At 38.8% G+C, this 27531-nt stretch overlaps 1 protein-coding gene across 1 annotated transcript; it reads right to left on the reverse strand.

Annotated features, from left to right (window-relative positions):
• Positions 1–27220, reverse strand: c1qtnf12 (C1q and TNF related 12). Its single transcript, XM_008414533.1, has 8 exons — positions 26169–27220; positions 8094–8198; positions 7865–7976; positions 6944–7128; positions 5130–5238; positions 3156–3249; positions 1190–1268; positions 1–1109 (listed from the first exon to the last, which is right to left on the reverse strand). The coding sequence occupies exons 1-8, from the start codon at positions 26346–26348 to the stop codon at positions 1011–1013; spliced, it is 963 nt and encodes a 320-aa protein (XP_008412755.1). The 5' UTR covers positions 26349–27220; the 3' UTR covers positions 1–1010.
• Between the last annotated feature and the right edge of the window lie 311 nt (positions 27221–27531).

Below are 27531 nucleotides of genomic sequence, written 5' to 3' on the forward strand. Positions count from 1 at the left end.
GGCACCAGCAACTCTCCCAACCCCATTATAGGACAAGGGTGTAAAGAAAATGGATGGATGAATGGATGGATGTTTTGGGCTTTTTCTGCATAAACTAGGAACCTTGTAAATATTAAGCTGACCATGAACTCCTCTCTATGCCAAAATATTTTGCAGCCAAATGTAAAACCATCTGTCTGACACATTAACATGCAAATGCCCCCAAACACAACTACAGAAGACCTGAAAAAGAAAGTGATCAAGGCCTTGAGAGATAAATGATTGGCCACAAAACTCAACAGACTGAAGAAATGTTATAAAGCAGAGTGGACAAAGTGGCAATACATTAAAAAAACTGAATTATTGCTGCTACTAGCTTTTCAATTACAAGAAATATGGGGTTCTGCAAATTATTGAATTATATGGGTGTACTTAGTTTTTCTAATGTCTGTATGATGCCAAAGTATGAGGCCTATCCAGCATCAATCATCCAGTGTACTCACAGAGTCTATGTACTATATAATATACATATATTTATATAAAATTGTGAATTTAAATCCAAAAACAAATACCATCTCACAAGTGTGTAAATGACAAATACTGTAGACAAAACAATTACATATCAATATATATTAAACAGATGACTGTGATATTTCATGTTCTTTAGCTTTTCCACGAACAACAGTGAACAAGAATAATGTTTGGTTTACTGCAAAGATCTCAAAAAAGCCTCAAGAATATATTGATGCAAACATAATCTCCATTTCATGTTCAGGTTATTTCATACATGAGGCAGCATGCATCCAGGTTCCCCATGGAAGTGGCAGTGCATTGTGAAAAACAAACTCAGCCTTGAAGTTCTTCACAGTGTCCTTTCACCATCTGATGGGCAGTAAAGTCAATATTAGCCACTCATCTTTCCTTCAAAAGTCCCTGGTGGTTTTTGTCTTGTGTCATGGCAGTTCATTCAAAGATACAAAGAACCATAAGACACCATGGATGGCTTGGGGATGCCCTTTTCCAGTGTGAGGCTATTCACCAAGCAGTATGCCCATGAAATCCGAACCGTTTTGTATTGTAATGGAAGCACCAGCTGCGTTATCCACATATATGGAAGTGTATTGGCCAACCTGCGAAGAAACACATAAAAACTGGTGTTAATGAAAACCTGAGCTGTTCTTATTATGTGCTTGTTTGGCTTTTCTCTCACCTGTAGCTCCAGCAGACCCTGAACATTCACAGTGAATATCTTGCTGTTGCTTTCTAATCCAACGATCATTTCAAGTGAACTGTAACGAAAATATCAAGAAGAAAACAATTTAAATGTGTCCCAGTTTTAATGCTGAAGGTACATTTTTTTATTTAGATTATTAGTGTAGTTTCAAAGGCTGCTATCGTTGAACAAATCACTCTATTCTACGTTTAAAATGTGGTCACATACTGGAAAATGTTATTTGAAACATGACCCAACATTAAGTGCCTTATAAGTGCTCCTGTAATTGAGTTCCAGGAGCATTTATAAGTGCCTCGGAGTACCCGATCAATACACTTTAATCCCAGAAGTCCCAAGCTATGCATCTTGTAATCAAACTTTAATTAAGTTACCATTTACCAAGAACTCAAAGGTACTCCTATTTGTTTGCATTTCGTGAAGAAGGAAGTTTGCTCAGTGATTTTTTTAGAGGTTTTTGTGTCATATCCTACAGTGGATCTTGTTGCACAGCCACAACAGGTGAGGGGGTGAACAGGTTTTCAATTGGTTTGGATTGTTTGATGCAGGGCAGTGAGAGAAGTGATTTGGTGTACTTGGTTGCTGTGTGAATTTTATCTTCTCTAGGCAAACGATCGTCTATTTTATGCAGGCTTAAATAGACAGAAATTCATGTGATAGATATTCCCAAAGAGGGAATAACTTTGTGTTTATATAATTTCCAAAAGTCTGGTCTCTCTTGTCTGTTGATCATCACTATAAATAAATATTCTGATATATCTTCCCATTGGATGAAATGTTCCAAAATATCCACTTTCTGTGACCTTTCAGTCTGTTTGTATTATCAGCAGAACATAACATAACAAAAGTTGATTTGTTAATCTTCTCTTGGCTTCTTCAAAGAGATCTACAGCATGTAAAAAAAAATGAACCTAAATACCTAGCTGCTGTCACGTGCATAAAAAAGCAGATTAAAGTATATAAGCTTCTGAGCAAGAAATCAAATAAGCCAGTTTGCTAGTTTGGCTTTGTCCTGCATAGATGGTTGAAACTAATTCTCCGTCTTTGACCGCACAGTGAAGGAACTGGCTTGTGTTAAGTGGAAAATGTGAAATTTTTATTGCGAATCAGTCTTATTTGTCTTTGCTCCAGCTGCCATCCCAGTGAACCTCATTTCACATTCTCCTCATTTTCATGTGTGGGAGCCGGAGACAGACTGGGGTTTTGGCTCAAAAAGCAAAAGTTAAGTACTCTTTTGGGTTAAGCAACCCATCATAATAGTATTATTTATATTTTTCTCTTATTGTACCACACTAGAAGAGCTCTGGGGAGAGATTGGGGAGTAAATCATTTCAACCTTTTTCTTTGACTTTGTGTAAACAGACATTTTGAAATACGTGAAAGAACAAAGACTTGCTCTGCTTTTTTTCTTCCCCTCCAGCCAGCAGTATTTTGTTCTTCATTATCTGACTCCCAAATCCCAAATAAGGGCATTTCACTATGAGAGCTGTTGTATGTAACAGGCTCCCTAAAAGTGTCAAAGGTGAGTCTATAAAGATTAGTTTGGCGACAGGGACGACTTTTCTAAATGAGGGGACATTTCCCTTAAAGACATGCGCTGCTTTTATACAGGAAATGCCACACTGGTCCCATGCAAAGTGTAACAGACCACACCTTTAACAGCTCATAAATTCCAGTGAAAGTTGAGGCAGCATTAAACTCTGTTTAAATTTCACCATTTTAAGGCAAAGGTAAACAAACTGTCCGAGGAAGAATGTTAAGCACGTAAAGTGCAATTGTTCTGCAAGTTTTGTTCAAATTAATTATGAACTTTTGGGTTTTACTTACCGTCAAATACCAAATGGAGAAAAAAAATACAATTTCCTTGCCATTGGAAATGTGATTTAGATTCACATATGAGTCAAATTAGTCTTTATAATATTTAAATGCTTTCCAGGACACCTACGTGTATCTGTGGCAGAGTGATTCGATGCAGATCAACACACGGACGTTGTCTCTGGCTTTAAGCTGACTTTTGCTCCTCTTCACCTCATTGTGATCTGCAAATATGCAAACAGTTACCATCATGCAATCACTGAGGCTTATTTAAACAGATTTTCTTTTAAAACTCCCAACATCTCCTCCCCATACTGCATACTGGCTCACCTGATCCAGACGTGTAAAATCCTTGTATTTTAAATAAATTACAGAAATATTAGAAATAACAACTATAAATGCTATATCATAAATGAGAAATATTAGCAAACCTCCATAAAAATGTAGAAAATTACAGCTTAACTTTTATTCACGGTGTTAAACGAGTTCCATGTAAGGAAATTAAATGTTTTTAACAAAACCGCAAGTGTTACTTTCATCAGAAGCCTACTGCTAAAATGTTGTGCAAACTCCTTTTGTATGGAATATAAATGCATTTGAAAAAATAGGATACCAAGAAAAAGTTCAATTTCAGAAAGTGAAGCTCATATATTGCAGAAATCCATTATAAAGAGAAATATTTCAATCCTTAATTTCTTGTAATTTTGATGACTTATGGCTTAGAGAGAATTCGGTGACTCAGAAATTGTGATTATTGTGAAAAAATTAAATAAATATTGTAAACTCATGATGCCGCACCCTAATCGGCCAACTAAGTAAAAACACCAGTGAAGGTTTTCTGAGTCTCTATATGATTTTTCAGTCTGGGTTTCCAGGCTACACAGTCATGGGTAAAAACTGCTGACTGAACAGATGTCCAGACTTTCACCCTCCACAGGGTAAGTCATGAAAAAGCTGGTTGTTCACAGACTACTCTATCCAAGCATATTCATGGAAAGTTGAATGGAAGGAAAAAGTGTTGTTGGAAAAGGTGCAGGATAACCACAGCTTTGAATTCCACATGCCAGTGCATCCATTTGTCAGAACGGTATCGAGTTATTTTTAACTTCACCGTCTGTGTCGACATTTTGCCCCCGTCTCCAAAAAAGGCATGTGTTGCACACATGAGCCAGAGTTTGCGTTAGGGACAGCACATTTTCCCGTCACCTGTGTGTTTTATAGATCCCAAACTTTGAGTGGAAAGTGACGTATGCAAGTTTCAGGCTTTATAAATGAGACCCCAGATCTTTAGTTAAAATGTCTCAGTATTTCCAAGGCTTCATATTGTGACGCATAAGATTCCAGCAAGGTTCCCAGGGGTGGTGATAGACAAACAGGCCCACAGCATCACTAATGCTACATCAGATTTGCATTTTAAATGTCCTGGCATTTTCACAGAGGTCGTCTTACACTTTAACTAGGCTCTCAGGCCGTTTGAAGGACATAGTATCACAAATTTTCATCCATGTGTGGAGAACAGTGAGAAAAAAATACTTTTTCACATATTCATCCTTTTCTATAAGCCTGTTCCAATGTTCTTTCATTTGTGATGGGAGCTTTTACCTGGCATGCCTCCCAAATAAAATATTTTACCCTCAAGATTCATAAATCCTTACAATGTAACATTTATGATGCAGAAATAAATCTTAAAGCTTTCAAAACATCATCACTTGGGATCCAAAAACAGTGCAAATGGCACTGGAATTATAGTTCTCAGGATCTCATGTCACCTAAACTGCTTTTTACATCAGTTTGTAACAGATTCATATCAGAAATAAAAAGTAAAACAAGTGTACTTTCTCATTTTTTTACCTCTGTATGTGAACAGGTAAACATAATCTGAATCAAAGCCGTTGCTTGGTTGTTCTAAGCATGTGTGGATAAGGATGATGATGTTTTAACATTTTCAACAGAATCCACATAAGTGCAAGGGTGAGGTCAATGTAAACAACCGCTGTCTCCTTATAATTTGCTTGCAAGAGTCTGAACACGTATATGGGTGTATAGGGGGCTTTAAGGCTTTACCGTGTAATAAATTACATTAAGGAAAGTTACTGTGACTTACCGATGTGGACATTAGCAGAGAACTGGTATATCCCAGTGATTTGGGCTGTGAACCTCCCTGTTGATTGGTCCATTCCTTTTCCCCTGAGGAAAGCTCCTTTAGCAGGCGGCTGAAAGCAAAGAAAACAGCTCAACTGATATCTGGATGATTTATTATACTGACACGCTGGTCTCTGTAGGACAACTGCCCCACTGGCGACTATTCTCTCTTTATGAATCCGGAAAGAAAATACAAACTGCTTGTTTAAATGTGTCAAAGCCGAGTCTATGAAGATTACTTTGGCAACAGGGAGGAGGAATATGAATCAGTTGCACTGCCTAAACACAGCAATTTAAAATACTGTCGCAAAAATATTTGAAAAGCAAGGAGAGTTTAATGAGTTGGACCGACATTGGGATTCATGATACGACATGATCTTGACGCCTTGATCCAATTGCAGAATAATCATTTTTGACCTGCCAACGAGCTTTGCAGGAACCTGGAAAGGCGAAGAGTTAGTTCTCGCAGCAGAGGCGTGCACAGACATTTTGGGTTGCAGGTTCTTAAGTGTTAAACAACGGCACCTTGTGCGGCACTTGAAAGTGCTGGATGCCTTAGTAGTCTGAGATTTATTACAGTCCACACTACACTGTAAAAAACAAACAAAAAATACAACAATTTCAGAAGGGCAGTATTTGTCCAGAGGAAGAAGTGCAGGTTCTCTAGCACCACCTAGTTTCCATCTGTGGTCCTCCCTGCATCACAGCATTTAAATGTTGCTAATGCCACATTATTCTTGCTTTTTTGCCGTTAACATCCTCATTTGAATTAGAGCAAGCAAGGAAAGCCTGAGTGGGGTTGGCATTTTGGTTTTTGACCATTTCATACTCAGGTTTCAAGAGCTCAACAATTTATGCCCACTTTGGTGACACTTCATCAGAGTGAGCACGTGACCTGGAACTGACTTCAACAGATAACAGGTGAGCTGAAGAGATCACAAAGAAGTCACTTAGTTTTATCCATTTAATCATCCTGGACTTGGAAGAGTTGGCAGACTTAGAAATCTCAGACTTAAGTCAATGGATTTGCAATCATAAGTAGTGAGGCATGCAATAAATTGCTACTCTGCTTATGCTAACTGCTTCTAAAAGTTGCAAAAGGAAGCTTAAATTTTCAAAAAGATAGTGTTTCCACATGTCATGTCTGCGAAAATTCTCTTTTCGCTAAATTAGATTTTACCAAAGAGGATTAATTCTGACCCTGCACAATTTGATCAAATGCTTTCTTTAAACTTTCTTCTTTTGACACTGCAAAATCCTGAACTATAAATGTCTAATGCTGTTAAACCATGTTGCCTTATTATTATATTAAACAGACTGGCATGTAATCATCCCTCCTCCAGCCACAGTATGTCAGCCCGTCCTAACAGCCCATAGTTCTTCTGCATGCTTCTTCTAACAGTCTCTATTTCTGTCCTCTCCACACATTATTCCAAGTCGGAGACAGAGTCTCCTTTGTGTGCTGCCCAGGGAGTGATGTGTAGGATTGAAAAAGGGGATATTTTTGACCAAAAAGGCAGTCTGAGTCTCAGAATGGCACAACATGTGTTGCCAATGCCATTTACCAGAGAGGGGGGAGGTAGGGGTTGATCCTTTCAAAATTCTCCCACATCCAAAGTAAGCAACAATTACCAAACACTCACTCTTTCACAGCTAAGACAGAAAAACAAAGCAAATAACCGTTCAGAGGAGGATTAGACACAACTCTACTTTTTCAAGTAGGAGAGCAACGCTCCACTGATTCATAAACATTTACTTGGTTTTAAACAAACTCACTGTCTGAAAGTTCTGGAGCTCCACCAGCGTCTTCTTGTCCACCACCACCGGTCCCTTGAGCTTGCAGTGGAAAGCTTCTTGTATTCGGCGGTGGGAGGCCATTCCCTCCAGTGTCAGGAGGGCTGTAGGTTGCTGGCTGGGGCTTGTTTGCCTGTCAAGTGCCACTGCCCTCCTTTCTGTAGCCTCTGAGAGGAATACAGCCTGGTTGTTACATTGCAAAGTCACCTCACAGTAAAACTTTAACTTTTCTGACATGATGTTCTGCGCTCTAAAAGCCCCCCCAGTTGGTTTTGGCTAATAAGTTCGTGTGTATCTGGACAATGGGTAGTTTCAAAAACCTCTCAATTGTTAAGTCACAATCCACATAGAACCAGTTTTAGCAGCAATAACTTGAAATTGTCACTGATTATGTTCCTTTAAGGACAGAGTTTCTAGGTGCAGCCGAGGTGTTGATGGTATCCGTTTCGGTTTTTGCAAATATTGTTGTCCTACTGACTTCATCAGGATCAGTGCCTCGAAATCTGAGACCATGGTCTTGAGTGGTCGATCAACGTTCCTACCCTTACCTGTGGTCACGAGCTTTAAGTGGATAATAAAAGAATGAGATTGAAGATAAAAGCCCCCAAAATGAGTTTTTTCCATAGAGTATCTGGGCTCTGCCTTAGAGAGGGAGAGGCTATGCTTCTTGGCTGGCCTGGGAATGTCTTGGGATTCCTCCAGAGGAAATGTCTGACTGACATGGGAGGAGCCAATTGTTTGAAAATAGACTTATAGCTTTGCACAGATTGCTGTCTACCAATAATTGGTTCTATTGGGTCATTGTAAGCACTGTTAACATCATGTACTACAATTCTAGTTTATGAAGGTGATCAGCGCCTTCCCTCTTAAATCCTATGGTTTTCTGTGTAGCGATGTGTTTACCTTTAATCATGTCTTTGAACTCCTGCAAAAGAACTTCCTGGGTCACTTCAGCCCCTGGAAAGCCAGGAGGTCCTTGGGGGCCCGGTGGACCCGGAGGACCCGGTGGTCCAGGCTATCAGAAGAGAAAAACAGTCATGCTTTAAAATGAATGATTCGCTTATTGTTTTGTACAGATAATCAGCGACAGTAACATTTCTTTTGAGAGACTGAAAAGACAGTTTAGGTTTACCAGAGCTGGTCTGCGTTTGCGGCACTTTCTGGGGAGGTTTCCAACTGGTCGCTTGACAAAATCCATCCATGACCCTAGTGGATCCACCCGTTGGTGATCAGAAGTCTGCAGCAAGGAAGAAAACCGTCAGTGATTACACCCAGAGCTAGATTTATCCATACATTTTCTACAAATGCTTCCTTCTGTTTACATCTTTGTGAGAAGATTTGCAAAACCTGTTGATGAATAAGACACGAAGTTCACTCAACAGAGTACGATTGGAGTGTTTCAGGACCGGCCCTCTTTTTTTTGGACTTCAATATTCCCACCATTGCTAAATCAGAAGTTATGCTGACAGAAAATCTATGCAAAGCTGAAGTTAGCTTAATTTCTGCTGTGGCTTTATGTTGTTGTGTTGTGGCTTTGGTATAACCCTTTTGGGCCACCGTACATGTGAACTGGGATTTGATTCAGAGCCTTCTTATGAGGCGGTAGTGTATCTACAGAGCAACAATAGTGCTTCAATATGGAAATAATAAGGCTATAAAGACAACTTCTGCCTCATGTTTCTCAGTGATGCAAATGTATTTGAAACTTTTTTTTTCTTTAAAGCCTAATAAGTCGTTTGGCTTTTTAAGGAAAAAATATATAAAACTGTTGTGTCAACAAACTAATCATTCATTTTACAGTAAAGTAATTCTGCCCAGTGGGATGTAATGCAGAACAGCCACAAAGATTAGTACAAAGTCATTATTGTTTCTTTTAAAACCACTTTTGGAAAAGCTCCTGCTAAGACACAATTAAGTGGTGCCAGACAGCAGGGAATGGTCAAACAAGGAAACCTCCTCCTCTCTTCCTCTCATAACTCATCAGCATCAAGCCTTTTTCGCATTGGCATCAGTCACTGTCCTCCTCATGTGCTTTTTTTCTTCTTAATTAATTCACACAGGAGGCCCGTTTTATATTGCCACTCATGAAAATATAATTACACCTCAAACGTTTTTATGTTCCGTCACACTGTAACCACAAACCTTAATGTATTTTACCAGAAACGCAAAACAAAGTTGTGCAGAGTGGTGAAGTAAAATGAAAATAGCTACTCAATTTATTGCAAATAGCGATCAGAGTAGTCTACTGGACGTTTGTTTTCAGGCCGCTTTTCGCCACAAATAATATCCTTCAGAGTTCACGTAATTTAAGATAAACAAATTAGAGATGCTTATTCCCCTTCAAGCAGGACAGCAACACTCAACATACAAGCAGAAAAATGATTTGGATGAAATCACATTCAGTTGTTCACTCAGTCTAGATCTATGTCAACATAGAATCTGTTGCAAGACTTGAAAACTGCACTCCAATCTCCATCTAACCTGTTTTGCAAACAGGAATGTACAGATATTTCAGTCTGAAGATGTCTATAGATAACTGCAGGGAAGAAGTTATGCTAAATCAAAATGCACGGCATCCTTTTCAGATTTCATTTTGTTCAAAAATTGTTCAAAACAAAGTTTCATTTTCCTTCCACTTCACAATTAAACACTACTTGGCATTTTCTCTATCACATAAAACTCCTGGAAAAGGTCAAGGAAAATGACTGTATGTGCAAAATAGCCAAGGAGGATTAATGTAAATATACATTTGTGGAGTTTTTCCACATTAAAATTTCAATAAGCACCCTGCTGCTCTATGTGATCTCAATGCTGTAAACAACAGACTTCATTTACTGTAGTTTATGATAAGGAAAAAACATTGCATAATGTTTTTTCCTTCCTCAGAGTCAGAAAAGTGGTTTTCTTTTTTTTAGTCTTGATTTCAAGCCCTATGAAAATAACTGAACTCTAACAAGAAAGACTGCAAGTATATGCAGAACGTGGATATATATGGATAAGTTAAACAGTCAGTTTTTTATTACTCTGGAATACCTCATTTATTATAAATTACAGCGGCAAACAGACTACGATCTGTTGGACAGATAAGGAAGCACGAAGGCCTCTGGAAGCAACATTTTTTATGTCCACTGGTGCAACTGGTTTGTTTTCATTTGGGTAAAATGAGAGGCTGAATGAATTCCAATTAAATGGAGCTCAAATGTTACCCCAACTTTCCCCTGAACGTCCAGGAGCCTTGAGTTGAGATAGAAGAGGAGATACAGACGAGGCATGGAGGTGAGCTGTCTGAAATGGAATTTGTTTAGGTTTGGCAGCAGAACACAGATCACTTATCTACTAAACCAACATGCTCCCTTCTGCTCTGCTGAAGACATGCCTCTTGTTGCACCGCAACAAAGTAACTCCTTGTTTGTCTTTGTAATATGCTGCAGGAGAAATCTTCCCTTTTTTTTATGTTTTGGGATTTGCAGCACTTGCACCCTGTCTCTCGCTGACAGCAGACAAAATAAACAGATTCTGCGCCGGCTGCCGGCAGGTTGTTGCATACGTTGATATTATTTCCAGGTTTGGAAACGGATAAAAACTAAAAGCGATCAAGTGTCAAGAATACTGAATATTGGAGTACAGTTGGATCGAAAGCCTCTTTGAATTTTAAAGTTTAAAAAAATCAAGCATTGAATTAGTTTTTCAGTGTTTATAAAAATCAGATGTTAAGAAATGCAATTTTCATACAAGTTAAGAATTTTATTTATATTTTTTGAAAGGTTTATTACACTTGTTACTATTCAATGGTAGCTTGATGGCAAGAAAGGCAACAAGAGAAGGCTAAGACAGAGCACACTGGTACAGGACAGTGTGCCTGCTTATGTGACCGGTGGATTTCTGTGTTGTGTGTGTTGTGTGGTGATCAGACAAACCACAAGACATCAAGTCTGGGTTTGGAGGCGGTATCCGTTTATTTAATCTGTCAATCGGGAGATATTAGCATTAGCACCTAGCATGTGCTCCAGTTCTCCAACCCGATCTCTCCCCAGTGGAACGAATAACAAAAGGGCCTGCGCTAACGTACCTGTCAATCGGGAGATATTAGCATTAGCACCTAGCATGTGCTCCAGTTCTCCAACCCGATCTATACAAAATAATAGTTAGCATGCATCAAATGATATAAAGGTGTAATAGCAACTCAAATGAAAATATCCAAACACTTATCATTAATACAGAAGGAAAAATAAACATTTGAACAATATAAATGAAAGGATTACAATAGATTATAAAACTTGCCTCTCCCCAGTGGAACGAATAACAAAAGGGGAGAGGAAATTAATAACTTAATATTTATAATAGTCCTGGAGGACCCTGAACAAAAGAAGAAGAAAATAAGGCGGAGTTGAAGGACCAAACCTCTTATAGTAGACACAGAGGAACACAGCAACAGTCAAGTAGAAGCAGACAAATACATAAAAGAACACATTTTGTGGAAATATAAAACTATTAATATAGACCCAGTTACACTTAGTCAGGTGCCAAGTGGTAGCCACCAAAACCCACAACTACAGTTTAGCCAACTTCTGTTTTAGCACACATTTCATTAAGCTAACTTCTCATTTTAGCATAGCTTTCATTTTAGCATAAATTTTGATAAGCTAACGTTCAGTTGTAGCATAAATTTCTTCAAGCATAGCTTGCATTCTAGGGTTATGCTTCCTTTGAGGTATTTATGGTTACGTTGTGGCTTCACATTTCTTCTACCATTCTGAGCCCTTTGTATGTTCTGTCATATGTAACAAACAAATCCAACTGTTTCCTTAATGGAACCTGCAGTGCCATGGCGCTAATAGAGCTACAAAGTTATAGATCCAGGGAAAGACGAGACTTTTCATATGCCTCGACTCTGACAAGGTTCCCAAGGCATTTGGAGGGGAAACAGGTCGACAGTATCACAGATCCTTCACCTTACCCAACAGTTGCCATGTGGTGTTTTGCAGTATGTTAGTTGAAAAGCTTAATCTTGCAATTTTAGAAATGAGCAAATATAAGTCAGTTCTTTTTTGGAAACCATTCCTTGGTTAAAAAAAAATGCCTGAGTTAAATTACATGGTTCCTGTTTTGAAGTGTATTAAAGAGAGAAGCAGAAGTTTATGCAATAATTTCTTAATGTTCCTAGAATTTTACTACTATGTTACTATACTACTGCAACAAAAACTGAATTTATTTCAAGGCTATTGGTTTAATCAGTAAAACACTATGGGGTGCACTTTTAGAAAAAATCCTATTAGATATTTTCTTCTGCTCCTATAATAAAATATGGCATGCATAGACTGATTGTTGCTTTTTCCAATTGTGTCATCAGACAAGCCAGTCACCATGTGTTTGCAACGGACCCTAGACATTAAAAATAAACCGAGAGTTCCCAGACTAAATTATATGTGAACATTTTTCTGCCAATCTTAAGGCTCTGAAATGAGCCTTAAAAAAGCTTATATTAACAATTCATATAATAATTTACCACAGAGTTCTTTAACTCTTAATAAAAATAGCCTCTTTGACAACCAGAAAGCTTTATCTACTCATTTTATTTATTTATTGAAGCGCCGTGAAATCGCACTGTGTTCTTTTTTGGTTTTTTTGAGTTTCAACACTTTGAGAGTTGCCCCACACATGCTATATTAGAAAAAAAGGAGAATCCTTGCCAAGATATCAGTCATTCTCTTCAAATGTATGAAACACAACATTATAATTAAACCATTAAACTATTCCCCTCAGGGATTTTCTGTGCTCAGAGAAGAAAGGCTATAACTAAGGTAATTATTACCTTCATTTTTGAGCCATGGAATAACAGCAAATCACTGCATAAATAATTGAATCATCAAGTGAAGGAATGCTCAGTTTTTTCCATTAATCACACCATGTTCTTGTCTTGTTTTTTTTTGTCTCGCTTCTACATACTATCACAGAAATATAAGCCGTAGTGATGGCTGGGATCACACATACAGCATGCCAAGAAAATGGCTGATTCATTGTATGCAGGTGGGAGTAAAAACTTCAAAGAGTCCACACATGCAGATCCAAAAAAAAAGGAAAAAAAACCTTTCTGCTGCTTGCTGTCAGATGCTTTCCATCTCTCATTGGCTGCTTTTGACTAGGGTGTGAAGTGAAGCACGGATTCCCCGACATTTCTTGGCCTCTGCTCGAGCAAGCTGTGAACAAGTGAGGAAACGAACGCAGGTATGAAAGCTCAGAGTTGATGAAGAACAGAGGTGCTCTGGCTTTGATCACCGCTGATGTGTGAGGGCCTTAAACTTGTCTCATCTATCAGCAGTTTCAAGCACACGCCCTCCCAGCACGGTGCGCGAGAATGTGTCGGTTATCATGTGTAAAGGTGAGAAATGTCAAGTCCTCCAGACCGTTGTTATCCTTGTTGAGGGGGTTGCCAAAAAAAGGGGAGCAGTAATCTTACTTTTACCTCACAAAAAGCCTGAGTTCAACAATTCTGACGTAATCCTCTTTTATAGAAGGAAGCCTGGTGAAAGATCCTTGATGGCACTTTTCGTCTTGTTTGATAAAATGTTAAATCCAGCAGGCATTTAGCAAAAGGTGAAGACGTAGCAAGACAAAAGTGAACAAGAAATATATAATATTTTAAAATCGGTATAAAAAGTGTCTTTTCATGATAAGTTAGAAGTTAACCAAGCCTGAATATTAGTATTTCTATTTCTCTAATGGAATGGATCGCCGGGCTGCACAGTGGCGCAGTTGGTAGAGCTGTTGCCTTGCAGCAAGAAGGTTCTGGGTTTGATTCCCGGCTTGGGGTCTTTCTGCATGGAGTTTGCATGTTCTCCCTGTGCATGCGTGGGTTTTCTCCGGGTACTCCGGTTTCCTCCCACAGTCCAAAAACATGACTGTTAGGTTAATTGGCCTCTCCAAATTGCCCCTAGGTATGAGTGTGTGTGTGCATGGATGTGTGTCCTGTGTGTCTCTGTGTTGCCCTACGACAGACTGGCGACCTGCCCAGGGTGTACCCCGCCTCTCGCCCGAAACGTTAGCTGGAGATGGGCACCAGCAACCCTCCTGACCCCATTAAGGGACAAGGGTGCAAGAAAATGGATGGATGGATGGAATGGATCGCCGTTGAACAGAAAACTGGCTGTTTGATTAAACACCACATCTAAGAAAATCTAAATGCATTTTTCAGCAAAACACTCAAACACCAACTATACCTTAAAATGCATTAACCAACTGTTTCACTATGTTGTTGTCAAGACACCTTTGAGAGCTTTAATAAAGGCTGAAGAAAAAAATATGTACAGTTTTAAACCGTCTTAGGGCAGAAGTTAATATTTACTCTCATGGGGGTAAATATTCAGTGGCGAGGAAAATAAATTGGGGATGTCCTGATCAGGTTTTTCTGCTCCTGAGTCGAAGTCATTTCATTTTGATTTCAGAATGGGTTGATACTGAATCCCAATCCGATACTTCAAAAATACATTTAAAAAAAGAAAGAAGTTGCTATATAACGCCATCACTGTGTGATCCAGACAGTATGGAAATAAATATCAGCACTGAAAAGGCAAAAGTGACTAAAAGTACTTGAAACATTTTGAACTACAAGTAAACTTTTAGAAATTTCAATTTAATACTGTAAATAATCAAAAATAAATCAGTTTTAGTATCAAAGGCACATATCAGAGGCACATAATGTGGAGGAAATGAATCAGTGACTGGTGCTGTTTGAATCAAAGATGACTGAGGAAACAAGAGGAGAAGCGCGTAACTTTTAAAGAAATTTCATGAATTTTTTTATTGCAGTTTGAAGCCAAAATAAAAACACTTCTAAGTGAGAAGCTGGTAAAAAAAATAGCTTTTTTAATAACTAAAGCATGTGAGATGCATTAGTTTTGCTAAGCATTAACCATATACACAGTGTGTAACATCCGTTCAAACTTGAAACTGATAAATGATTCACAATTCTAGAGTGAGGTTTTGATCCGAATCTCCAAACATAAAATACTGTAACATTATCAGTCTGAATCTGTGTAAAAGCATTTCATTTCTCTTCTCAATTTTACACTAAAACACTGAGATGACCGACTGGGTTTAAAAGTTTTAATTGTATAGAAAAACAAGGTTTACTCCTGCTGTCCATATTAAAGTTTGGTGTAAACAAGCAATAAATAAAAGTTTAAGAACATTCAACCAATGAGATTTGTTTAGCACTCTGCCAATTGCAAAAACACCCACAATGTTCAGAGTCTGTTTTCTTTAGTAGATTTTAATGATATGCTGATTTGACTCTGGTTTCTACCTGGCAAATGATGGGAGTAGAAAAATGATCCCAGGAAGCCACACTGGTTCCTGGAAATGTCCCTGCTGTTAATCACCATTAGGCATTAAAATTTACATAAAAACAAAAACAAAAGAAATCCCTGCAGCTCTACATGTACTAAGCAGGTTTTTCTAACATGCCAGTTGTGAAATCTGAGTCTAACTCTGCACAATTAATTTCTGAAGTTGTTGATTATAATCTTGCTACATCATTTTGAGACCTTTTGTTATCAAGCTGTGACCCCAACATGGAAGTGAATCAAGCTTCAAGCTTGTTTACTGGGAACTTTCTAAACACAGAAAACAACATGAAGTTTTGCTGTTTTGTCCTTTGGGGCCTTTCAAAGGGAAACAAATGAATTTATGCTGTGATTACAACAAGTTCTGCAAACATAATTTAGACTTCAGTCTATTCATATTGCCTGTGGTTGAATTTAACTTGACAGATTTGTTACAAAAACTGTGTTTTTCTTTTCCTTCTCTCCTCCGTGCTCTGCAAAATGTTAAAAACAAATGTTGTACTATATGAACTTTTGGATCTTTTCTGTAAAATCTTAATCATAGATGTTTCTGGCAGTCAAATAAATCAAGAGACAATGCAACAATGCTGCATCCTTGAAGTTTCCACATAAGCATGCTTTGTCTTTCCACCAGTGACTGTTCTGGTAATCACAGCGGACAATAAAGCATATTTTTATTGTTTTATTTTTCATAGTTTTCTCTGGCCTGGTGGTTTTAGAGGTTTTGGATTATTTGGTGAAACAGTTGTAATCATGATAGATTGTTCACACTGGGCCATGAGATTTTATTACCCAGAGAAAAAGAGCTCTTCTGTGTTCACTGCTTTTAATGTGTTTTTCATGTAGTTTTGAGAAAATTAGGTAGAATTTATTTGAAGCAATAAAACGGGAAATATTTCCCTGGGGCAGCGTGCCACCGAAAACACAAACACAACTGTTAAAACATGTCTCTGGGGCCGCAACCAGATACCGCAATCCTACCCTTCTGCAGGCAGCTCCTGAATTCCTCCAGCTTAACTTATCTTGTTTTCACGTCAGCGTTATGTGTTTTCCTACCTGTATGTACACACGAGACGACATGAAACATTTAGCTGCTGATAAAGAATGTTGCACACGGAGGTTTAAGGTTGAGCGGGATGATGGAAAGTCTTTTATAATCTCTTGTTTTTACATCGCTGCACTGCTCCATGTGCAGTCATCCATGCATGAGTTGGAAGGGCCCAACGTGGGGCCGATGCCGCCCCAGCAGGCAGGCAGGGATCCCCAGGCTTTCCGGGATGAGTTTATCCCGTTAACCTGCGTGCATCCCAGCCATCATACATCCACCTCCGTGTTCCCCATCGCTGCTCTTCAAAGAGACAGATTATCACCTTGTGGATTTGTTGCGGGAGAGCTAAATACGGATAGGCATGCAATGTTGACTCTGTGCTGTTGTCACTATTCTGTTACACAATGTGAAAGCATTCTCTGCAGAACATAACCACCCTGACGCACACTGAAGTTTCTGTCAGTGGCCTCATAAATGTTTCAGGAACACAACAGAAAGTTTGAGCGAAATGTGGTCCGACTGTGTTATTGACAATGTTGGTGAGAGATTAAATGAATTTACAAACGTGACAGTCCATGAACACATTCCATTTTAGCCCTTTGAACTTCTATGTATTGGGATTTTATGGACTGTTACCCATGTTTAAAAAATATGTAGATATGAGGAAATTTTTATCTAAAGAAGGCAAAGAGAAGGCTAGGAGATTTTCTCATACAATGCTAATGATACTGGGTTTTTCAGTTTCTTGTCATTAGGCTGGGAAACATTTGCTTTGTTAAAGACTTTGTCCTATTTTCTATGAATACACAACTTAAATCTCAATAAACTGCAAAAACACAAATACTTACCAAGTATTGGACCATGAAAAAGTACTGGCTATAAGTGAAATAATCCGCCAGCGGACAAGACATTTTAACTTATAATATGGGAAAAATATCTTGTTCTACTGGCAGGTTATTTAATTAATAACTAGAACTTTTTCAGCAACAGTAATGAATTATTGACTTCAAACAAGCTCCCATATCTCGCTGAAAATTTACTTGTGCCTTAGTTTTGACTTATTTCAAGTGTGCTAAAATATTTGCATTAAAAACTAGACCAAAACTATACGCTCAGATTTTGTGTTTTTGAAGTGAATGTTTAAAACCAACTGATAAAGTACCTCATAGTTGCAAAGTGGAAGGAAAATGCTACCTTCAATATTATAACTGGAAAATCTTTGCTTATAATTTCAGACCCATTTAATGTGAGACCTCTAAAATAGAACATAGTATGTGCAATTGCCTTCAGAAGTCCCTTAATTACTAATTAAATTACACATGAGTGGAATCTAATCTCAGTTTTTGTGTTCTGTGAAAGCATCAGAGAGTCATGTTTAGTGAGAAAACATCATCATGGAGACGAAGGAACACAGCAGACAGAGTAACTATGGTAATGTCTAAAGCTGAGATTGGATATAAAACAAAATTTAAGGCTTTAAACATCTCACTGAGCTCTGTTCATCGTCATCTGAAAAAGGAAAGAGTATGGCACAGCAAACTACCAAGACATGGCAGTCCATCTAAACGGCAAGGAGCGCATTAATCAGAGAAGCACTCGAAAAGTTCATACTAGAGAAAATGCAGAGATCCAAGATTAATCGTTAGCTGCATAAATTTGGTCTTTATGAATAAACAGCAAGAAGAAATCCACTGCTTATTTAAAGTTTGCCACAAGCCAGAAGGATCTGGGCTACATGCAAAGCATAAAAGAATAACATCACACACTTTCACTTTCCTTATGGTTAAACTTGATGGTGGCAGCATCATGCTGTGGTTAGAAATGACGTAGAGATGGATTCTTGTCTGAGGCTGCAAAAAAATTGAGGCTGCTTTGGAAAATTTACCTCCCAACAAGACAATGTTTTCAAATATACCGTCAGATTTACAGTTGAATTGTTTAGATGAAACCACATTCGTCTGTTTAAATGGCCTAGTCAAAGTGCAGCTCTAAATCCGATACGCGAAAACCAACATTTTGAAGTTTTGACGATCTCCATTCAATAAAATGAGCAGTAACTTCTGTTTCTGGCTGCAAAAGTAGAGACATTCCCAAAGACCTGCAGCTGTAATTACAGCTAAAGTTGGTTTCACAAAGTATTTAGTGATGAGGATCAAAAAAAAAATGAAGAAATTAAATACATTCTAGTTTACGGTTGTAACATGACAAAATGTGAAAAATTTAAGGCTCTGAATACAGCATGTTTGCCTGATCACCAGAGAAAATCTTGGCCTTACCCTCCTAAAAAAGGCAATATAAGATTAAAAGAAACATGATTGCTGGCTAACATCTGTTGTCTGTACAAATTACAGCTCTATTGCCGGAGTGAGTGCCCATTTTCCCTGTGGTAGGTAAAATGAGAAGTTGAAACGCAGTAGGATCCCGATCCAGCCCAGAAACAGAGTTTACTCTGTGATTTGACTGTAGGCAGAACATCCATCTAAGCTCATCAGGGGCTCTCAATTGAGTTTGAAAGCATTTTCCTTTTTCACTTTCTTGCAGCTTTCTCTGATGGATGGGCTGAGTGGTAAGCGCTTGATGGATGCAAACAGGGCCTGCAGCGCGCTAAATTTCCCAAAGCAACGCTAAAAGGGATCTACTGGCAAGAAATACAGAGCAAAATTTCAAACTATTTGTTTTTTATTTAGGACTGGGAAAATAAAGATTTTAATTGTAATAATTATGCTGCTTGCTGGATGTGCCATAAAATATCCATAAACAACAGATGTCTTTCTTCTATACAACTTTAAAGCAGGCATTTTCTGCCTAAAATTTAATGAATATCATAACCAGTTGGATATCATAAAATCCATCCATCCATCCATTTTCTTAACACCCTTGTCCCTCAGTGGGGTCGGGAGGGTTGCTGGTGCCTATCTCCAGCTGGCGTTCCGGGCGAGAGGCGGGGTTCACCCTGGACAGGTCGCCAGTCTGTGACAGGGCAGATATCATAAAATCTACTGTGAAATTTACAGAATGCAAAAATATTTTTATATTTTAAATTTACAAATTTTTGCTTGCAGAAACAATCCTGGCCAATCTTCTAACCAAAGCTTAGCACACAGAAAAATATATCTGTAGATCTCACCATTTTTCTTATGCATATTGCAAAATCTACTGGTTTTGTTTATGCATTCCTCTATTCCTCCTCAATTATTAGTTTTTGATTATAAACCACTACTCATAAATTACACTTTCATTTTTATAATGCCACATATCTGACTTTTTCTCTTAATGCACATTTTCCGAACAACATGTCCAAATGCACATTCAGTGTACGCGCAGGATAAAGATGAAATGTAGCTCTGTCTTTTTTTTTTTCATATACATCTATTATTCTATAAAACCACAAAAAACAAATCTTGGTGCAGTGACTGATGCATGAGCAGAATCAGGAAAGATTAAGAGATTTCCATAAATCTGACATCAATCCAAACAGAACGGCTGCACTGTGTCTGCAGGGGGAAGACAAAACCTTTTGGTTTATTTTGCTTGCAAATCCCAGATGTGGTGACAAGAAGACTGTTTACGACATGTTTCTTTTGCAGATGACTTCATGGGGTCATTTTCTCAGCGTTAAATAAGCATCACCTCTGTTTTCTGACACGCCAACACGATGCCATGCAGACTGGGGACAGATCCTGTTAGGCCTAGCATAAGAGCAGCGCGTGCTCGCGCAGTGGTCCTGCTTCCTGTGGGACATGGCCCCGTCTCCTATGTGTGGGCTGATTCTGAAGGTCCCGCACGCTGCGGCATTAATCATCACCAGGGATGAGAGAAAGGAAACAAAAACCTTTGCTTCAGGCTAAACCCTGCTATTACTCAACACGCCAGGCGTGATGTTTGACTTGAGTCTCTCCATTACAGCCCTCATAGATCCCTCGCTGCTCTGAAGCAGTGACAGATTCTTCTCATCTTAAGCGGGAATCCCTGTAAGGCCTAAATATTTGACATTGTGCTCCAAAACTGTAGAATACGACGGGTTACAGAGGTCAGGCTTGTCTGAAATGTTCGTTCTCTGCACGAAAGAATCCCTCTTGTTGCAAAGACGATTGCTGGGCTCCGTTTCAAACGGAAAATCTGCAGAAGAATGCAGCATCCAACTGGACGCTGCTAGCAGCCCACACACAGGATTGGTCAGATAGACATGCCATCATTACAACGGTTTCCACTGGCCACAAAGGGGAAAAAATGTAAATGCGGGTGTAAATGTTTGGCTGGTCAGAGAACACGACACGCCAAGACAGCCGCAACTGGATGGGCTTCTTTCTCTGAGACCTAACAGACGTGTGACAGGATAAACATGCAAAAAAAAAAAGTTCGTCATATTTTAATAATGTGTGTGAGAAAGAATTTATTTCACCAAAATAATACTATTGCGTGGTACTTAACTTTTTATATTCCTTCACAAAAAAACAATGCATCCTTGCTGACATTCAGCCACTTTACAACCACAGATTTCCTTTTGGGTTAGTAGGATTTTAAAAGATAGACCAGCACAAGTGATCTGTAACTGTGAATTGGGAGGAAGTACATACATGGTTTCTCTGGAGGAGCTCCAGAGATCCACATCTCTGGTGGGAGAATCTGACAGGAAAGTTACTGCATTTAAAGTTCGCTTTTCCACTATGCAGTGGATACTGTAAACGTGGGAAAAGATGCTCACATGCACACATGAATCAAATGGGTTATTGGCAAATGTTTGTAGAGCCAAGCAACATGCTAATAGCTTAAACCAAAGAATATTTAACTCTTAAAATGTCCCAGTCAGAGTTTAAACCTACATCCATTTGAGAATCTCTGGTAAGGCTCTGAAATATGAGTTCAGCTGTCTGTCTAACTTGACTGATCCTTAGCTATTTTACAAAGAAGAATTCATGTCAGTCTCTTAATCAGCAGAGTCCAAACTGTTTGCAACAATGGCCAGAATCCCAAAGCTGAAAGTACTCAGGAGTCACATTGTTTTGAAATGCTAAATATTTTTGTTGTGACTCAGGTTTCAGCAATAAGTCAAACATGCAATATTTTAATGAATCAACGTAGAATTTTTTTGTTTCAATGAAAGGCAGTTTCCTGACATTTTTGGGGAAAAACTCTTCTATTAACCAAGCTTAATAGAAGAATTAATGTGCTCACATATTATTTTGTTTTTCAGTAAAAGTAACTGGATATTTATAGTCCTATTTACTATTAAATTAAATTTAAAAACACGTCTATTGAAAGAATAATGCTTTATAGAAAGAAAAGTGTCATGATGATGTTTTGCTGGTCATTCTATGACTTTTGTCTTTTTTTTATTTCTTGACGTAAGATTATTGCGATTCGAATAAACCTGAACTGAACTGAATTGAAACGGAAGAAGAATTAAATTTGTCATTTAAATTGTCATGCTAAAAGTTAACAGAAGTGTTCACTGGAGGGCTAGTCTTGAACAGCAGTCGAGTCGGGCCCCACAAAATTGTTCCAAGGGCCACTCTTTGGACACCTGTGCACTTTTGATTTTTACTTGTAAATAATTAAAAGTAAAAAAAAATGTCTTTCCTTTACACAGTTATTTACGCTTTGTTTTGGTCTAACTCATAAAATTCTGATAAAATACATTCTGGTTGAGGTTCTCTGACAACAAAATATGAAAAATTGTCTGAGAACTATTTCAAGGTGCTGTCAGTTTGCCCAAAGAGTGATTATGTCATTAACGTCTGATTGTGGAAAATGAGATGAAAAGAAAAGAGGGAGGCACCCGGGTCTAATCCTCACTGAGGTGTTCCCTTTCAGGGCCCTTTCTACGGGGCTTTGTGAGGGGCTTACATGGCATGCTGCCCGAGTTTTCAGGACCACGCCGCTCCTATCGGATGTCCCAGACACAGTGGAGGCAGACTGGGCCCATGCATGACAGAATCGATGTGCTGAGAACAGCATCGCCCCAAGTCTTTTAAAGGTGACCTATTATGCTTCCTTGAACAGGTTAGGATAGGTCTATGGGCTATCCAAAAACATTTTCAGGACATTTTTGCACAAAATCAAGTTACTGAGATGTTAGTTTGCTCAGTTGCCTGTTTTGAATGCCTTTCAGAATGAGCTGTTTTAGGGTGTCTTCTCACTTCAAACCCAATAAACTGCTGCTGGCCAAGGCCCCTCAGCACACTTGAACGTGGCTGCAAACAGATGTACAATTATACAATCACACATCTTTGAAAAGCAGAGGTAGAGCCTCCTGCACAACCAACAAGAATGCAGCAAGAGGTTTTTGAATGGTAAGTCATCAACAAAACATTTTTCTAGCAGCCATTGTACAGCACCAGAGTTGGGTTGCAAGATTTATTGTTACATTTACTTGAATAACTTTTTGGGAAAAAATTACTTTTAGGTGTACATTTATTATGCTGTACTTTTTATTTCAGTTGAGTAATTTTACTATGAAGCATCACTACTCTTCCTTGAATTTATGTATGCTCCATCTACTAAGTATTTTCACTGAATGAAGAACATCACTGTTTTCACCAAACATTCAACAGTTTCATAGTAAAGTTTCAGAAGTTTGAAAAATGTTTCTTTTGCCTTATTTTGTAATTATGTTATTAATATGAATTATTTTCATTTTGGTCTATAAAATACCAATACCAAAATAACAAAATGTTATATTTTGGTCTGTGTGATGATACCGTTTTGTTCTTACTTGAGAAACCTTCAATGATTACTGTTTATTTTTTCTTGAGTAAAAATATGTTGAAGTAGTTCTACTGTTACTTGAATACAGTTTTGGGTACTCTAACTTCACAAAATGAAGAACAAGCTTGTTTAAAAAGAAAACACAACCGACTAACTGTGCTTGAGTTCTATTTGGGTTGCTAGGTAACGGGTTGGGCTTTGCTGGGGTTGCTAGGTAACGGGCTGGGCTTTGCTGGGGTTGCTGGGTGAGGGGCGGTGCCTCCTGATTTGTGATGTTATACTTGGAAGGTTTTTTGAAACGACACGTTTTCCAGACACCGAAAAATATTAACTTAGTAACAAAAAGCAACTGGGTGAGTTTTTAAGTGCTTGGGCTGTTTTTAGAAGCAGCAGAGACCCAAATGGAAGTACAAAAGCATTCAAAATGTGAATTTTTAATAAAATGTCCTTTCTTTTTTGTATGTTTATTGATTTTTTTGCATATGGAACAAAGGTGTTTACATATTCTAGGGTGTAAAAATGTTGAGCTGTTTTACAAACTGTTTACACCATTGACTTTAAAATGCATGTTTTCAGGAACAAAGAACACATACAGAACACCTCCACAGAGGTGAAAATGTCTTTTTTAATATCTTCCCACCTAACTTTCCTAGCCTTGCCAGGGGTTACATCACATCCTGTGAGGCACCATGGTGATAGGGGGGTTGGCGAAGACACCGCGCAGGACGTAGCACAGAGGTGAGACATCGCGGAGGCTCAATCTTCAACAGGCTGCAAGGCCTGACATAAGGTCATCCTTCATAGCTGCTGCTTTTACAGGGCTAACCAAGTCAAATAAACAGGGGCAGGCCACAGCCACCTACAAAGTGTTCTTAAAGATACAAAGGAGACCTCACTGTGTGGTTTCAGGACGGGAGGAGGGGTTACCACGAGACGTGACGACTGGTATATAAGGGCAGTGAGAGCTACATGAGAATGCCAACATAATGGGTGGGCTGAAAGCAAAATAAATACCACGCTGGAAACCATCAGAAATATGCAACACCAACAAGAAAAACAAAAATATAAAGTCGGGGGGCAACCGTTGCTCCTGTTTTTTCACTGAAATGTGTGCCGAGTTAATTTCTTCGCTCAGGTTACAACCACAAACTTCAATGTATTTTAATTAAATTTTTTTGTGCAATAGACCAACGAACTGTAAAACAAAACTGTTTCTTGTTTTCTTTTATTTTACAATTAAATATCTGGAAAGTACTGAGTACATTCAGATTCTGACTTTCGCAGCAATTACAAGACATTTCTGAAATGTCTTGTAATTTCAGAAATGAATTAAAGAAATGTCGTCTTTAATTCTTGCCTACTTTTCTTTGGAAAACAGCTCAAGCTCAATTAGAAGTGAAGGTGCCTGCAAACTTACATTTACGTTTATAAGCTTTGACCTAAATCATTCCAGTATTTTCTAAATACATATTCTGGGTTATTTTGTTGGTAGAAAGTCAATTTCTGCCAAAGTCTCAGAACTTTCACAGCCTCCAGTGGATTTTTCTTTGGGATTGTGCTGCATTAAGCTCCATTACTCTGGTTAGCTTCCCAGTTCTTGAAGAAAAGCTTTTCCACACCCTGATGCTGCCATCACCTCCATGTTTGGAACGGTTGTCCGGTCAACAGATTCTCCCACCTTAGTTGTTTATCTTTGCAGCTCAGCCAGATTTATCCATGTCTTAGTAAGTTTGGAGTGATGCCATTGTGTTTCTATCTTTGGATGACTGAACAGATTTCCTTAAGATATGTACATTTTTTAATAGTTTCTAACCATGCTTTAATATTTTCCACAACTTTATCCCTGACCTCTCACCTGTGCTACTCGGTCTTCATGATGCTGTATGTTCACTAATGTTCTCTAATAAACCTCAGAGACTTTACAGAACAAGCTGGATTTAAACGGAGATTAAATTACACACAGTTTAGGGAACTTTTTAAAGGCATTTGGTGAAACTGCATTAATTTTTTGGGGTACAAACTTGTTAATTTTAGGCTACTTTGTGCTCATCCACTAAATAAAATCCCAATGAAATACATAGTTTGTAGCGCTGGTGTAAATATCTTTGATAGTTCCTGTATCTAATGAATAAATTAGCTATTTTCAATTCCTCATTCTAATGCATAAATTATCTTGCAAGTAATAGGATCTTTATTTGTTCACTTGGGCTGGAAAATTGGACGAAGACGCCCACAGCGTGTACTAATTGATGCACGGATCAGCCTTTGGATGTTCGCATTCCTAGCATGCCTGCGGTAGTCATCCATTCAGGGATTCACACGTTTTTTTCGTCTGTCACACATCCTGAAGCTTGACCTGTAGGGGCACACCTGTCCTGTGCTGCTTCAGCCTTTGTCGCATTTTACTTCCTCTAACCAGACCTTCACATCTGTGGATTAACTTTAGACTCTCGTTTGAATTAGAGCAGGGGTGTCCGAGGGGATTTTATTCAGGAGCAGGGACTCAATTCAAGTACAACCCAAACTTTTCAGAGGTTTTTTGTAAATAAAAAAATAAAAAATAAAAAAATAAGGAAAAAAATTTTAAACATTGGTTTTTCTGTTTCACATTACAATTATATGCAGCTTTCTGTAGGTGAATCAAATACACTGCAAAAAAACAAAATAGTACCAAGTACTTTTGATCTAGTTTCTTAGTTCAAATATCTTAATAGACTTGAAATAAAACAAAACTAAATTACAAGGATCTTTTCAGCAAGAAATATGATCTCATTTTGAGTCAATAATTCCTTAACATTGATGAAAAAGTACTTATTATATTGGCTGATATTTTTCCCTTGTTGTACATGAAATAATCTGCCAGTGGGACTTGTACTTTTTCATCCACATTAAAGAATCATTGACTTAAAACAAACCATATCTTGTTGAAAAGTACAAGTGTACATACAAGTGTATGTTAGTTTTGAATTATTTTAAGTCTACAAGAATATTTGCAACAGAAACTAGAGCAAAAATACTTGAGATTTTGTGTTTTTGCAGTGTACCATCCAAATAAAATGTTTTACAATTTGCAGATTTAAGACTAGCAGTGTGAAGCTCTGCTCCTTACCTTGATGCCTCCGCTGACCTCCTCGCTGTTGGACAGAGTCACATTGTACGCCTCTGTGTGTTGCGGCGCGGCCTCCTTTGGCCTCTTTCGCTCCTTCCTGGCTTCCACCCCGTCCAGAAGAAAGCACTGAGTCCAAAACACGGCAGCCACCACTGCCAGAGAGCCACATCCACACCTCATCTTCACACTTCAAATCAGCACCAAGGCACCTCAGGAAAATCTTGCAGAGAAGTTGAGGACCAGAAGTGGTTTTTGACAGAAGGTGAAGATGCAAAAGGCTAAAAAAAACACGTGAGGAATTAAGTTTCTGAATGTCCTTGTCCACAAAGTTCTCAGACTGAGTGGTGCTGCTGTGTTTCCTCCCCTCTTGATGAGCTCCAAGCCAGCACAGCCTTTGCAGGGGCACTGCTAAGTCTAGCCAGACAGCCGAGGAGGCTTACTCAACTATGAAATGTGTGAAGCAGAATGGTCCAGGGGAATGACAGAGCGGCACAGAACTGACAGCAAATAAAGCCATTAGTGAGATTTTTCACGCTTTCTGCTCTGTTGGGGGGGAGGTGAGGTGTTTGAGGGAGGGCACAGGGGGCAAAAGAGGAGAAGAAAGTGAGAAAGAGAGAGAGAGAGGAGGGGTGTCCAAAGCAGAGAGGGTGGGCTGTGAGAGCCGCTGGAGATGGATGGTTAAGTTCTCTTTTTTCCCTCCTGCTGGTTTTTGCACTGAGAAGAAGTTCCAGGATGCAACAAAGTGGTGCAAGATCCAAAGAAATCAGTTTCCTTAAAAAAAATTTAAAAAAAAAGGTTTCAAAAAACTGCAAGGACTGCACTTAAATCAATTAGTCTAAGGTCCAGAACTGCTCTTTTGATGCTTCTCCTTGAAGAATTAGTCTCTCCTGTCTGCTTCCATAATAAACTCAACAGGTAGCAGATGCCTGACGCCGCTCAGGTGCTGCTCACTGCTCCAACTAGTCAATGCGCAGAGAGTTTGCCTCAGAGTCTGCTGGGCTGCTTTCTGCCTGCTCCACTGCACTCCCTGCCCTTTTTTTCAGTCTGGTCTGAGTCGCTCCTTTGCTCTGAGCCTGCAGGAGGGCTCACTGTGGCGTTTTATCATCTCCCTTTCTCCCTCCCTCCCACCCCCCTGCCCCAGTCTCTCTCGCGCTCTCTCTCTCTTTTTGCTTTGCCTCTCTGTTGGCAACCGTACAAGCTTATTCTGCTCTGTTTTATCTCATAGATGAATTGGTCGAGTTGGGAAGGCTCTTTGGCAGACAATAAAGTTGTGTGTGTTGCTTGTATAAATTATTGTATCTGTCATTTTGGCTCAGTATTAGCTTACTCTTTCAAACTCGTGCGTTTACATCTGGGATGGAAA

Source organism: Poecilia reticulata, linkage group LG7 (assembly GCF_000633615.1).
Source record: "Poecilia reticulata strain Guanapo linkage group LG7, Guppy_female_1.0+MT, whole genome shotgun sequence".
Lineage (NCBI taxonomy): Eukaryota > Metazoa > Chordata > Actinopteri > Cyprinodontiformes > Poeciliidae > Poecilia > Poecilia reticulata.